This window comes from Moschus berezovskii, chromosome 9, assembly GCF_049115385.1.
Source record: "Moschus berezovskii isolate FMDL1 chromosome 9, NW_MosBer_1.0, whole genome shotgun sequence".
Classification (NCBI taxonomy): domain Eukaryota; kingdom Metazoa; phylum Chordata; class Mammalia; order Artiodactyla; family Moschidae; genus Moschus; species Moschus berezovskii.
The window spans coordinates 84,416,895-84,433,192 of record NC_142468.1 but is presented as its reverse complement, the minus strand read 5'-3'; the positions used below and the strand labels follow the sequence as shown (position 1 = coordinate 84,433,192).

General features: G+C 35.4%; 1 protein-coding gene across 2 annotated transcripts in view; it reads left to right on the top strand.

The window, feature by feature from the left end:
- AP3B1 (adaptor related protein complex 3 subunit beta 1) overlaps positions 1-16,298 on the top strand; it is a 251,388-nt gene that overhangs the window by 98,312 nt on the left and 136,778 nt on the right. For both annotated transcript variants that reach the window (XM_055437122.2, XM_055437121.2), the window contains 6 exons: positions 2,450-2,605; positions 8,296-8,393; positions 9,921-9,975; positions 10,063-10,134; positions 12,583-12,645; positions 15,355-15,487. In XM_055437122.2, the coding sequence (XP_055293097.1) occupies positions 2,450-2,605; positions 8,296-8,393; positions 9,921-9,975; positions 10,063-10,134; positions 12,583-12,645; positions 15,355-15,487 (577 nt within the window). The remainder of the gene's footprint in view (positions 1-2,449; positions 2,606-8,295; positions 8,394-9,920; positions 9,976-10,062; positions 10,135-12,582; positions 12,646-15,354; positions 15,488-16,298) is intronic.

Genomic DNA, 16,298 nt, shown 5'->3' with positions numbered 1-16,298 from the left:
TATACAGACCTTTGTCAGCAAAGTGATATCTCTGCTTTTTAATATGCTGTCTAGATTTGTCATAGCTTTTCTTCCAAGGAGTAAGTTTCCTGTGTAGTTGCATACATTTTTTGCCAGTGAATAAATTGTTTTTTCTGCCTTTTCTTTTTGTTCTTTTTTTAAAAAATATTATTTCGTTTTGTTTCTTTATTAGTGAAACTGGGCATCTTTTCATGTTTGTGGCCGTTTGTATTATTAATATTATTATTATTTTGGCCACACCATGTAGCATGTGGGATCTTAGTTCCCTTACGAGGGAATCCGCTTTCCCTGCTTGGCTCTTGAAATGCTGAGTGGTTTTTTTGTTGAAACCTGGACCTTTTGGTTATTATGAGATTATGGATCTTATTCAAATTTTAAGTTTCAGCTGGGTTTGTTTGAGACTGTTCCAGCAAAGGAACAGTTAAAGGTCCAGGTTCCCCGCTCAGCCCCCATTGACACCTCAGGGGGACTGCTCATTGTTACTCTGGGTGAATGTGGGGTCTGGCTCCGCACTGTTACTCCCCTGGTAGCTTTCTGGCTGGGAGGGATGGAAGTGTCTCATGACTGTTCCAAATGTGTCTTCCACCAACACCTCGGAATGGTGTGTCCTTGTTACCACTGGCTGGTGCTGCTGCAAGTTTTGCCTGGAGGATCCACTAAGCATCCTCTATGCCCAGCGTAGGGGAGCCAGGAATAGAAGTCACCTCCATACTGATCAGTAGACTTGAATGTCCAAGCTCCCCACACCATATTACCTCCTGGTAGGGATTAAAATCTCAGTTCTATCTTGGCCTTTTCTGACAGCACTCCAGTGGGAGGCTGAGGGGAGGAGTGGATATCTAGACTCTACTTGTCAGTCTTTGCTTGTGGGATTAGGGGTAGGCTCGTGGTTTTTTCTCTAGAGTTGACTGCACTAGAGCAGTTATTGTCTTAAAAAGTTTTCTGACTTGCTAGACTTTCTCTTTCTTGGTTCTTTGGCTATAAGGAGCAGACTTTTGGGGGATTTATTTAATCTATATTTAATTGATTTTCTTATTAACTCACTTCTCTTCCACCCAGTCTCTGATATATGAGGAAAAATGAAAATCCAAGGAACTCACTGTTGTATCATTCTTTTGGTCCTGAGGTATCCATATCCAGCATTTCTTCTCTCTGCCTTTCTTTTCTTAAATTGTTATATATATAATGTCTTGGGTTTCTGGTTGTTCTTAGTGAGAAGAATAGGAAAAAGTATATCTATTCCATCTTCCCAGAAGTGGAAAATATATTTAAAGTACTTGGTAACAGAAATTCCCTCTAAATAGTAACTGCACTATGTGTGCTAAGTTGCTTCAGTCATGTCTGACTCTGTGAGACCCCATGGACTGTAGCCTGCCAGGCTCCTCTGTCTGTGGAATTCTCCAGGCAAGAATACTGGATTGAGTTGCCATGCCCTCCTCCAGAGGATCTTCCCGACCCAGGGATCAAACCTACGTCTCTTATATCTCCTGCACTGGCAGATGGGTTCTTTATCACTAGTACCACATGGGAAGCCCTAGTAATTGCACTGGATCCACTTAAATAGTATTGTCTTTGTGTGCTTTTTGTTGTTGTTGTTTATTTTTAGGACCCCTTACCTGTAGGCTGGGATTCCTAAGTGACTCTGGTAAAGAATCCTGCCAATGCAAGAGGCACGGGTTCGATCCCTAGGTTGGGAAGGTCCCCTGGAGGAGGAAATGACAGCCTACTCCAGTAATCTTGCTTGGAAAATCCCATGGACAGAGGAGCCTGACAGGCTACAGTCCGGGGGGGTCGCAAACAGTTGGAACAACTGCATGCATGAACGCATGCACCTATAGGATAATTTTACTTACAGAGATAATAAAGAATTCAAATAAATAAAAAGTACAAGGCAAAAACACATGATGAAGTCTCAGGGATATACATAAATCTCAAACTGAGTCTTTCTTGACAACACAGGGACCTTCTTAATTACCAATTTTTAACCTGTCAAACTTTATTAATGATTTCTTTTATGTGTGTTGCAGTTCAAACAATTTTCTTCTTTCCTCTGACCCTTTGATCCAGTTACAGAGTGACTGATAATTTATGGAAACAGTTTTAGGCTTTGGGTAGTCTCATATCATAGGCTTTGTTAGAATTTAATGGTCAGGTTTTCCCTTTGGACGACTGTGGGTATTTCTATGCTAATTTAATGTGAGGTTTGCTATGTAACATAAAAGTATTATCTGTTACACTAAAGGACAGTTACTGTGCCATAAAAGCAAGGCCTTTCTTCCATATAAGTAACATAGTTTCAGATTGCCTCCACAGTAGTGTTCGTAAAATATTGTCATTATTGTAGATGTTTTTAAAAAAGTTTTCTTTGTGTAGTATTTGGGCAGTTCCAGGTCGGACCTAATCTTGGAATTGGATTTCTTTCCTGTAGGGTGATGGTCCAGAGGACAATGAAAAGGATTTCTATGATTCTGATGAGGAACAGAAGGAAAAGGCTGACAAAAGGAAGAAGCCATATACTATGGATCCAGACCATAGACTTTTAATTCGGAATACAAAGCCTTTGCTTCAGAGCAGGAATGCAGCGGTATAGTAAAAACCATTACAAGAAATAATTCATAGCTTTTTAGAAACAGTGCTTAAAAGTATGCAAGTTCAATAAGTAATTTTGAATGTATTAATGGAGCATTTATTTATTTGTTTGTGTACTAAAAATCAGGTTTTTATAGGTTACTTGGTTTGGTAGCTGTATGCCTACTGTTCTTCATTTTCTTTTTGATTTTGTAATTGGATTCCTGAGATATGAACCCAAGATATTTTGCAGTTGATTGGAACTGTATGTGTTTCTCTATTATGAGATTATTGTTGTGAGTACTTAGTAAGATTGTTGTTGTTTAGTCACTAAGTCATGTTCAACTCTGCGACCCCGTGGACTGCAGCATGCCAGGCTTCCCTGTCCTTCACTATCTCCTGGAGTTTGCTCAAATTCATGTCTGTTGAGTCAGTGATTCTATCTAACCGTCTCATCCTCCGCTCATTATATTTGTATTTAACTGTGGTGTTGGAGAAGACTCTTGAGAGTCCCTTGGACTGCAAGGAGATCCTACCAGTCCATTCTAAAGGAGATCAATCCTGGGTGTTCATTGGAAGGACTGATGCTAAAGTTGAAACTCCAATACTTTGGCTACCTCATGCGACGAGTTGACTCACTGGAAAAGAGTCTGATGCTAGGAGGGATTGGGGGCAGGAGGAGAAGGGGACGACAGAGAATGAGATGGCTGGATGGCATCACCGACTCGATGGACATGAGTTTGAGTGAACTCCGGGAGTTGGTGATGGACAGGGAGGCCTGGCGTGCTGTGATTCATGGGGTCGCAAAGAGTCGGACACGACTGAGTGACTGAACTGAATAAGAGTTTTGAAAAGACTAACATATAATTAGAGACACCTAGCATGACGCCTCATACATACATAGTAAATTTTAGCTGGTAGGAATAACTAAAAATCATCCTTACTCAGGTCCTAAGTTTTTGTTTTGTTTTATATCTTTATTTTAAATAACTCTTTATATTTTAAAATATTTTAAAAGAATACAGTTGAAAATTAGAAAATAAAAACTAGAAAAACTAATACATTATATTTCCATCACATATCAGTTATAATATCTTAATGCAGTTTTCCCCAGATCGTTCTTTTCTGTATAAGTATTCATCTTTCATATGTGTATGTGTCTGTACATAATAAATTTTAAACCAAGATAAAAGCCATAGTACACATAATATTTTGTAACATATTTTTTCTAGTCAGTTCCCTATTTCTACTTGAGTAAAATTTCATCTCATGAAATACCAGTTTACCCTAAATTCTTCTATAGCTGGTTCACCTATTCCAGTTACACTGAATTGCATCTGTTTGTTATATCTTCTGAACCTCTGAAGTCTTGCAGGATGTTCTCTGGGTTTGTCTGGTTACTTTCTTTACTATACCTTATGTTTCCTGTTAACTGGAAGTTATGTAAGTTTTGATGAATTCAAGTTAAATATTTTCTTAAACTTATTTTAATTAAAAATAAATTCTTAATGAATCATTCTGTGCAACTAGTTAAAACTGAAAATGAAAGTTTCCCTTGAACTGCTTTGTTTTCTGATGCTTGAGAATATGGTCCTTAGACCTTTGTATGTGTGTCTTAGGAATTAGCAGAAGTTTTTATCTTATACTTTGTATTTAGTTTCTAAATCATGATTAAGTAACTATGCACAATAATGACATATGTTATTTTATTAATATTGTAAAATATGCTTACATTTTAGTGTGTCCTCACTCGACTTGATGTTACTTAAGTAGCTGTAACTTGCCAATTAAAATTACTTTATAATTTACTCATTTTTAATTTGTCTTGGAAATTGGCTTATAGTCCAAATACTTACTGTTTTTGAATAGTGAAACAAATAGAGGTAGTTTGTACTGTACCAGTATACTTTGGTTCGCTGCTTATTTGATTATATACCAGCTGCTGCTGCTGCTAAGTCACTTCAGTCGTGTCCGACTCTGTGCGACCCCATAGATGGCAGCCCACCAGGCCCCCCCATCCCTGGGATTCTCCAGGCAAGAACACTGGAGTGGGGTGCCATTGCCTTCTCCATATACCAGCTAGAGGTAGTTTATTTTTTGTTCCAATATGTTTTGATATCCTGTTTATTTGGTGCAGCTGGATTTAGAAAAGGTAAAGGAACCAGAGTTCAAATTGTCAAAATCCATTCTATCATAGAAAAAGCAAAAAAATTCCAAAAAAACCATCTACTTCTGCTTTGTTGACTACAGTAAAGCCGTTTGTCTGTGTGGATCACGACAAACTGTGGAAAATTCTTAAAGAGATGGAAATATCAGACTACCTTACCTGCTTCCTAAGAAACCTGTATGCAGGTCAAGAAGCAACAGAATTGGGCATGAAACAAAGGACTGGTTCCAGATTGGGAAAGGAGTACATCAAGGCTGTATATTGTCACCCTGCTTATTACATGCAGAGTACGACATTTGAAATACTGAACTGGATGACTCACAAGGTGTAATCAAGATTGCCGAGAGAAGTATCAACAATCTCAGATATTGCTGCTACTGCTGCTGCTAAGTCGCTTCAGTTGTGTCCGACTCTGTGCAACCCCATAGACGGCAGCTCACCAGGCTCCCCCGTCCCTGGGATTCTCCAGGCAAGAACACTGAAGTGGATTGCCATTTCCTTCTCCAATGCATGAAAGTGAAAGTGAAGTTGCTCAGTCGTGTCCAAATCTTCACGACCCCATGGACTGCAGCCTACCAGGCTCTTCCATTGATGGGATTTTCCAGGCAAGAGTACTGGAGTGGGTTGCCATTGCCTTCTCCACTCAGATATGCAGATGATACCATTTTAATGGCAGAAAGTGAAGAGGAACTAAGGAGCCTCTTGATGAAAGTGAAAGAGGAGAGTGAAAAAGCTGGCGTGAAACTCAACATTCAAAAGACTAAGATCATGGAGTCTGGTCTCATCATTTCATGGCAAATAGCTGGGGAAAAAGTGGAAATAGTGACAGATTTTATTTTCTCAGGTACCAAAACCACTGCAGATAGTGACTGCAGCCATGAAATGAAAAGATGCTTGCTCCATGGAAGAAAAGCAATGACAAATCTAGACAGCAGAGACACCACTTTGCCAACAAAGGTCTGTCTAGTCAAAGCTATGGTTTTTCCAGTAGACATGTACCGATGTGAGAGTTGGACCATAAGTAAAGAAGGCTGAGTGCTGAAGAATCGATGGTTTTAAACTGTGGTGTTAGAAAAGACTCTTAAGAGTCCCTTGGACTGCAAGGAGATTCAGCCAGTCAGTCCTAAAGGAAATCAACCCTGAATATTCATTGGAAGGACTGATGCTGAAGCTGATGCTCCAATACTTTGACCACTTGATGTGAAGAGCCAGCTCACTGGAAAAGACCCTGATGCTGGGAAAGACTGAGGGCAAGGGGAGAAGGGCACAGCAGAGGTTAGATAGCATTACTGACTCAGTGGACATGCATTTGAGCAAATTCTGGGAGATGGTGAAGGATAGGGAAGCCTGGCGTGCTGCACATGGAGTTGCAAAGAGTCAGACATGCCTTAGTGACTGAGCAACAATAAATATATGTAAAGGTTGACTTTGAAAGGATTGTGAATAGATTTTTTTTTTTAGCCTTCTCAGCTTACAAGAGAGACTTTGAGAATTTGTTTCAGGAAACTTTGTCCATCCTGTGTAGATTGAATTGGAGATAAGTGATACTGGAGGCAGTGTTGGAGGGCTGTTCTGACAGTCTGGATGAGGTGATAGTATATGAATGGGTAGGAATAAAAAAGTTTTTACAGGTTGTACTTTCTTATAAACATATATAATGTAAGTGTTGAAGGCCTATGAGGTTGTGTATTTTCACTTGTTTGGGAGTTATGGGAGCTTCCCTCATGGCTTTTACAAATTAGACTAAAAAATTCAAATTTGGGGTATTGAAGAGAGATTAAGATGCTTAGATTTGTAAATATTGGGGAAAAAGAAGATCCTTTAGCCCCTTTGGGTTTGGGAGTGCCCTAATTAATGTATCAGAACAAATGACATACTAAGTAGAATCCAGAATCTTAAAATCATTAATACACGTAGAAAGTACAGTTTAATAAGCCTCAGCTTTCTTTTCTGCATGTAATACTTGTTAGCCATCTTTGTGCTTTAATATGTTTGAAAAATGACTGCCACCTATTTGTAGATTGTCAGTAATTAATTTTTTCTTACTAAAATTTTAAATTCAGCAGAGGCCGTTCTATAATTAAAGTGTATTTGTAGATCACAAGTGAAGAAATTAGATATTCTTAAGCTTCTCAATTTCCCAAGTCATGTCTGAAAGCTGGACATCAAAGTCTTGTTACAAAAAAGAAAAGTACACAAAAATGCCATAGAGCAGTAAGTTGAGGAACCTATAACTCTAGTTTTAAAAAATGTTTCTTAGTTCTAGAAGAAACTGTTTTTGCTTTAAGCACCCTCAAGTACTGTAAACTCTTCAGGCATATATAAAAGTCCTGCTATATATTTGTTACCTACAGCCCAAGCAAAAATAAAGCAATATTAATATATCTTTATAACAAAAGACAAGATGATTCATTTCTGTAGCTCTCTCTTTGCAGTGGTCACATGGCGAACTGAATACTTTCACTAAGTGGAAAGTCTGGAGTTTTGATCTCTGGATCTAAGTGTAGAGGCATGTGGGGAAACATAGTCTTGTTATATTTTACGACAGGGAAAGTCTGACTACCCCCATAATAGCTTTGAACCAAACACTATTTTTAAGGTTCTACATTTGAAAAACAGGATTTCAAATGCTGCTCTTTTAGAGAAATTGTTTTAACAGAGTTCCCTTAATTATAACTTAAATATACTGAATTTGGGGGTTCTTTAAAAATTTTAACCTACTTACTACTGTTGCCTTTAAGTGTCTGGCTTCATTCCCTGTCTCAGGGTAGCACCAACAGCAGCAACACTAGGAGGACAATGGGCTTTGGAATGTGTGTCAAGCTTTGCCACCTGCTACTGGCACGGCAGAGCTCTGCCACGCACTAATGGCACGGCAGGCCTTGGGCAGTTCACTAAACATTCTTTTTTTTTTTTTTTTCCTGAGGGTGTACAGTACTGTTTTCCTAGAGCTGCCACCAGTTTACCAAAAACTGTGTAGATTAAAGAAATAAAAATTTCTTTAATTTTTTATTAAAGAAAAATATTTATTTAAAAATAAATAGAAATTTACTCTTTCACATTTCAGGAGACCAAAAGTCTAAGTCAAGATGTTGACAGGGCTGGTTTCTCCTGGAAGCCCTTAGGGAGAAATTAGCTTCTGGTGATTGCCAGCAGTTTTTGGCATTCCTTGGCTTACATGCCTCACTTCAATTTCTGCCTCCGTCTTCATACTGCCTTCTTCTCTGTGTCCTCTTCTGTCTCTGATAAGGACACTCACATTGGATTTAGGGCCTACTCTATAATCAAGTATGATCTCATCTTGATCGTTACCTTAATAACATCTGCCAAGACTATATTTCCAAATAAGGTCACATTCTGAGGGTAGGCATGCATTCTTACGGGGACCCTACTCAACCTGCTATACAGGGTAATAACGTACTCATCTTAGTTCATGGGGATTTTGTAGGCGTTAAAGGAAATAATATGTAAGAACATACTTTGAAACTGTAGTGTGGAACTGCTCATAGGTCTTATTGTTTTCGTGCTTTATCTTTTAGGTGGTTATGGCAGTTGCGCAACTGTATTGGCATATAGCACCAAAATCAGAAGCTGGCGTTATTTCTAAATCACTAGTGCGTTTACTTCGTAGCAATAGGTATGACGTGATTTTATATATGTGTTTTATTTTGTATTGTATTACTTCACCAGTAATGTTTGAACAAATCAAATGTGTCTGTTAGGCATTTAGCACATGGATCTGACTGTATTTTATCAATTGAGATTTCATACTTAAGGGGATTATTATAAAAGCCTTTAGATTATTGATTTCAAAGTTAATGTTAAATATTGAAGTTTTTTTTTTACCTTAAACCCAAAGAGATTGGAAGTATTTTTTTGTAATATAGTATATGCTATTACGGTAGCCTAGTATTTTGGTATTTCTAGGCATGACAGTAAGAATTTTGGGGATTTACATTAAATCTGGAGTCACTGAAAAACTACATTAAATGTATTATTGTATTGACTAGTATAATTATATAAGACTTCATATAAAGCAATACATATGCTGAATTATGTAGTTTATGACCAAACTACTGATTTTTGTAAAGTTGCAATATTTAATTACTGTAGTTCTGTTTAAGAAGAGAGCTGTATTCTTAATATTACTTGTTTTTGTATTCTTAATATTACTTGTTTTAAAGAAATGCATAATCTTGTTATTTCCTGGAGATAGGCAGGTAGGTAGCAGTGTACTTTTCAATTTTACCTCTCTGTAATTCAGCAATAAAAGTCAACAGTTCAGGAAACCTTGAATTTCTGTTGCACATACTTCGTAAGTTTAAGATCAGATGTTTGTCATTTGTTTTGTTTTCTGTATTTAAGAAAACTGTTGTTTCAAGCTATTTAGCTTATCCTGAATATTTTGCAGTAATTAGTTATTTTAAATTAAATTTTTTTCCTTTGAGTACTTCTGTTAATGAGAGGAGAAAGATAAATATTTATTTTTGTTCTTAGCTCAGAATTTGTGCCACAACTTTCACCCTAGGTTGGCTTTTGCCCTTCCTTAGTAAGATACCATTTCCTTTGCGTTCCTCTGTCTATTCGCATAGTCATTCTTTCCCTTTTATCAGTTCATTAAGTTTTGTTGTCCATAGCTGGTTCGAATAAGGATCTGGAATGCATCTTTCACGTGAAGCATTACACCAGATTCAGTTGTACATTCATTTCTTAGATATTTGGACATAAAATAGCATGGCTTTTTTTCTTTTAAAACCTGTCTTTCACTTTGGACAGAATTGAGTCACATGATGAGCCCTCCAGTCAAGGGTTTGTATTAACACTGTGGCTATGTTTGTTCTTTTAACCCTAAGAACACCTTCTTTGTATATGTTTAGAACATGTACAGCATTAGCTCTGCCTCCTAGGAATATAGTACTACAACATTTGTTTTAACTCTTCCATTTGATGAATCAAATATAATGTTATATAGCTTATAGGGAAAATGTATTTTTAAAAGAAGGCATGAATATCTTAAGATTTGCTAGAAGTTTTTCAGTATTATATTTAAGAGTTCCTTTCCTTATGAAGCTTACTGCTGATTTTTTTTCTTCAATATACTGTTTACTTTAGGATATATTTTGTTGGAAAGTATACCTAGTCAAAATTCTCCTTTAATTTCTAGGGAAGTACAATATGTTGTCCTACAGAATATAGCAACTATGTCAATTCAAAGAAAGGTATGTATGTTGTGAACACAAAATTTAAGAGAGAAATGAATACACTAGTATCATAAATGTATTTATATATTTATTTTTGTAATCTAGGGTATGTTTGAACCTTATCTGAAGAGTTTTTATGTTAGGTCAACTGATCCAACTATGATCAAGATACTGAAGGTATGCATGCTCTTATTTTTCAGAGACTTTAATGCATAACTTTGACACTATTGCTGTAGTTTAGCATTTAGTTTAGCATTTTCAAAATGGAGACCTGTTTTTTTTTAAATAGATACATTGGGGGAGTTTCTGTAAGCTTTTAAAGCTACATTATTGTATACTAATTACTGTGCTACATTTTAATAAGACAAAGGTAAGACATGCTGCCTGTACCTTGAATAACTCACAGTAAGTGGAAGAGACAGACATGTAAATAGATAATTTCAGCAATGTGATTTAAGTGATTTATAGATGTGAATTGAGTATTGTGGAAAAAGAGAAAGATGCAGCTAATTTTCTGGTATATTTAGAAAAGACTGATGGAAAAGATGTACTATTGGCTAGAAAATCCCATGGATGGAGGAGCCTGGTAGGCTGCAGTCCGTGGGGTCGCTAAGGGTCGGACACGACTGAGCGACTTCACTTTCACTTTTCACTTTCACACATTGGAGAAGGAGATGGCAACCCACTCCAGTGTTCTTGCCTGGAGAATCCCAGGGACAGGGGAGCCCGGTGGGCTTCCGTCATGGGGTCACACAGAGTCGGACACGACTGAAGTAACTTAGCAGCAAAAAGAATGACATGATTTTGTCAGTTTTTTTTGTTGTTGGTAGGTAAGTTGATAGCAAGGTTGTAGGGTTCAGCGTAGGAAAAAAGGCACATTTTATGCAAATATAAGAGATTATGAAAGAGTTGTATTCAGGGAATGACAACTACAGTATAGAGTGTAGTTATGAATATAAAGTTATAATGATGAAAACAATGTGATACTTGGAATATGTGATAACATATGAAGCATAGAAACAGATCTGTGCATATCAAAATGTATCATATATGAGGGGAGACATTATAAACCAATGAGAGCTATTCAGTAGTAGACTATTCAACAAATATTGGAATGATTGGTTAATCACATGGAAGCTTAAGTTTAATAAAAAAAAAATCTAAGACACGCTCAAATTGTATAGTAAATTTACAGAATAATTGGTTTGTAGTTATCAAAAGCGTCCAGGTCCTGAAGGTCAAAAGAAAGGCTGAGAAACTTTTATACTGAAAGAAACTAAGCAACTAAATAGAATGTATGATATGGAACTGGATTTTTTTTAATACATTATTGAGTTAATTAGTAAAACTTAAATGTAAGTGATTATTGTATAGATTTGATGTTAATTTCATGGTTTTCTTGGTTGTATTGTGGCCTGTAAGACAATGTCCTTGTTTGCAGAAAATACGTACAAGATGTGTTTGGGGATGATGTGATATCATTTTGACAACTCTAGAGGCAAATGGCTTAGATAAAAACTGCTTTTTACCTTTTCTATATGTTAAGAATTATTTTTTAAAATAGTACAACAAAGTAAGATGTTCTCATCAAAATAACATGAAAAGTCAGTTCATAATCTAGGAGAAAATATTTCCAGTACATACTCTAAAAATTGACTAGTATCCAGAATATATAGGAAAACTCATACAATCTGTGCCTTTTAATTATAGTGTTTAGATCATTTGCCTTTACTGTAATTATTGATATGAATGTGTTTATGTCTACATCTTTTATTTTATTTTTCTGTTTGTCCCATCTGTTCTGTGTTCCTGTTTTCCTTTTTGAAACTTGCCTTCAGATAAATTGAATATTTTTTTATGAGTAGATACTGAAATTTTTTTAGCAAGCTTATTGGAAAAGAACCTTTAATTGCACATTTCTTTTAACTAAATACAGAAGAAAGAATTAAAATGTCTAAGTATTTGGTTTGGTAGGATGAAGGAAAACTAATCAAAAGAATTAATTGGTATCTGGAATATAGAGGTATTACATGGAGGGCAAGTTGTTTTCTAACTTTATTATTAAAAGAAAAAGAAAACACTCTTAAATTGTTTAGGTTAATTAGATAATAAATTGTAAAGTTGGAGCAAACAATTAGCAAAAGTGTAGAATTCTCTTTTTTGTCATTATTTTTTAAGCACTATATAATTATTCTGTTTGTAGATGTAGGGAGACAAAGTTCAGCTGAAAGGTGTAGTGTCTCACATTTGTAATAGTGAGGCTTTTTTAAAAAAATAGAAATTACCTTTCTATTAAATGGCTAACCTTTATTAAATTCACTTTCTTTATTTGTGGGATTTTTTAAATTTTTATTTGAAGGATAATTGCTCTACAGAATTTTGCTGCTTTCTGTCAGACATCAGCAAGAATCAGCCATAGGTGTACATATGTCCCTTCCCTCCTGAACCTCTCTCCCGTCTCCCTCCCCACCCCACCCCTCTAGATTGTCACAGAGCCCCTGTTTGAGTTCCCTGGTCATACAGCGAATTCTCATTGGCTATCTGTTTTACATATGGTATTGTAAGTTTCCATGTTGCTCTCTCCATACCATCAAAAAATGTTTACTTTCTCTTTTTCTACCTTAGCTTGAAATTTTGACAAACTTGGCAAATGAAGCCAACATATCAACTCTCCTTCGAGAATTTCAGGTTTGTGTACAATGCTAATTATGCAATAACTTCTAAAACATCTGTTCAGTTTAAAGTTAGATATATGTCTTTCTCAATTTAGATGTGTGTAATTGTATAAATAAAACTGTATAATTCGGAAGAAGGTTGACAACTAATTTATAAGTTTTCAATAATAAACATCAACTACAGATTTTAAATTTAAGGGAAATAAAATGTAGTCCCTTTCATATTGTAGAATTTGAGAAACTAGTTTATAACTCTTTGTTATCATCATCGGTAGTTTGTGCTACACTCTGTACTCATGAAAATGGCTTGATTTCTTATTTGGTTGTCCCTATTTGATTGTCTGCTTTATTTTAGACATTGTCCACTAGCTTCATGTATAGCTCAAAAAAATTGGTTTAAAATTGCTCTCCTCATGATTGTTTAATTGTTAATGTTTTGTTGTATTTTTAAAATCCTGTATGTGGATAGATGAGATGCTTCCCATATACACATGCTCCAAAAACATAAAAAAATTGCCTCGTGGCTCTTAGGCTTTTTATGATGAAAGAGTTAGCTCTGAAGACTTAGTGGTAGAGCACAGTAATAGAAAACCTTGTATCAGTGTTATGGGTTTTACATTTCATCAGCGGTTTTTTCTTAACTGAAGTATACCGCATGCCACACAGTATTCCCAGAATTTTTGTCTACCCCCAGCTTTTATAGGTGGCTTCCCAGGTGGCTCAGTAGTAAAGACTCCAACCTGGAGGTGCAGGAGACATGGGTTCAATCCCTAGGTTGGGAAGATCCCCTGGAGGAGGGAGGGCATGGCAAACCCACTCCAGTATTCCTGTTTAGGTTGTGTGATACTTTTAAGTGTATCGGGTCCCAAAGAGTAGGACAGGACTGAGCAACTGAGCACACACACACACACACAGCTTTTATAGATTACAGTTATTTTGTTGCTATAATCATTCTTTATGCCTGTCCTAAATTTCTGTTTAGCTATATAGACATTGTATGTCTTTTTCACTATGTGATCTTATACTTTTAACCGGAGTAGTGGAATATTATAATATATTCATGCTTTATAATTTTGTAACTGGATTACTATACTTTTATGCTATTTTTTTTTAGAAAAAGTTATAAAATTAGGATATATGCTCATTTTATATTTGCAATGCAGAAAATATAGTATCTCAAGTTCTTAGCTAGTAATCTGTGGCTCTAGAACATTGCTTAAATGTGACTTGTAATTCATTTTTACAGGTTTGCTTATTCACTTTTAAGTTTTTGTCTGTGTTTGCAGTTGTCCCTTATCCTGTTGTCATGTATAATCTGTGTAATCTGTTCGGATGTCCTTTTGCTTTGTACTTTCTGCTTCTGTCAGGTTACTGGAGTTGTAGGGAGTGAGTCTCAGGTAATTTTATGGCATTGTTTATCTATTTCAGAATATTGGTAATCCAGTCATTTCATTTAATATCAGGATATTTAATAAGATCCATTCTTTTGTCAGACTTTTAAATATATTCTTTCTTTATACATCTGTTTTTATCGCTGTCTATATGTGTACTTTATTTCTGTGTTTATGTGTTATGTCCATAGGTGTTACAGTTTCTTTATAACTTTTTGAAATAATAGAGAACTTTTCAAAGGACTCATTTTTTGTAATTGAGGAAATTAGGTAATCAACTGGGAAATGGTTTTAAGTACAGTTGATTTTTCCTACAAGGAACTAAGAAATTTAATTTGTTTATTTCTTCAACATTTAATCATGTTTTTGGTACCATTTTCACCAATTTCTTGTGTCTTTTAGATAGTTTTTGGATTTTCTCCTCCATTTGTCATTTAGACACCATTTAAGTGCATATCCTTTTTTGCATGTTAGATGAACAAGGTGTTAATTCTATGTTATGTGCTTGTTATTTGAGTTTGGGAATCTTTTTTATTAATTTTACTTGACAATGAGATTTTAGATCCATTTATATTTTGTATATAAATGTGCATATTTATTAAAAGTACATCTCTGTCTGTACACAGTAAAAGCTTAGTTTTTTAATTAGGAAAGTAATAACCAAAGTGAAAATTTTTTAGGCTTGTAGTAAGTGAGTGATTAATTTCTTAAGTTTGTATAAATATGTGGTTTACATTGTATTTTTAAAACATTATTTTCAAGAAAATCTTTTTAAAAAGTGTGCTGTTTTATTTTATTGCAAATCAGGTGTATTTATAAAGTCTTTATTGAAATGCTGTGGCTATTGTAGTTTTACCACCATTCAGATAACCTTTTTTAAAGTAAAATGTTTATTGGTAGCATATTGCTCCTTTTTCTCCACTTCTCCCAATTTTTAGGTTTAGTATCTCTGAAAAGGCCACCCTTTTTTCATAGATTCATAGATGCTGCTGGTTAAATGAACTGAAACCTCCAAAAAGAGAGGTCTCATCAACCTTGCACTCAAACTAATTGCTATCTTGGGTGACTGCTCCCCCACTATCTGTTTTGGAGTTATAAGCTACTGTGGCCACAGGTGAATGAACCTGACTTGAAAATGTACCTGTACTACAGTCACATTCTTTAAGTGAAAAAACAGAACTGAATTAAGTCGAAAGGTGGACTTCCTATTGTGCCTATAGATGAGAAGATTATGTATTCTAGAATTTGATTTTGACAAAGTTTCATGTTATAGGGATGTTTTTCTTTGCTTGATAGTACCAGTGTATAAACTAATTGAGAATGTTTTTTAGACCTATGTGAAAAGCCAGGATAAACAGTTTGCGGCAGCCACTATTCAAACTATAGGCAGATGTGCAACCAGCATCGCAGAAGTCTCTGACACGTGCCTCAACGGCCTGGTGTGTCTGCTGTCCAACAGGGATGGTGAGTTGGCAGTTCCATTTCACTTGCAAGTAATTTATCATTTGAATATTCTTGTCATGATCTACAAATTGTAATTTCTTTTTTAGTATTGGCTTTGAGTTTTTTCTGTATGTCTGTGATTACAATGAAGAGTAACATTTTATCTTTGAAATACACATATGCGCACACACAGAGAGTTTTTGTTGTTGTTTTAATAAATTAGATAACTAACTTACAAATGGAATTTTCTTACCTGAACAGAACTAAGAAAATGTAGTCTGTTTATTTCATTTCTTCACAGTTTAATCACCTTCATTTCACCCTTTCCACAAAGGTTCCGTTTTACTGGTTTTTAATGGCATATAAGTCTTGTATAATATTGGTTCACCTGCAGAGGGTGCTAAAAGCAGGCAAATGACTTTACAACAGAAGTTAAAAAGGCTAGATCAGAAAAGTATGTTAAACTTGTAATTTCAAGTTGTTTTTTTCCAGATTAATTTAATAATTTTATATTCAAGATTAATTAAATGTAAAAGTCATCAATTTGGAACACCTTCATGTTTTTAAGCCAGTCAGTGTCTAAACATTTTGTAGAACTGGATAGGTAGTATCCAGTAAAATACATAGTCTATAGAGTTCATTCTTTCTATGGTAAAATATCAGTTATTTCTATGATATCGCTTTAAAATAAATGAAACCTTTTGGAGAAAAAAGATTCAACTCTCACCTTAAAGGTATTTATTTATTTAATTAAAAAGAGATTAAAACAAGGGATTCTTTTTAGGAAACATAATTTTCTGTGTAAAATTATTGAAATTATTTGTGGAATTCT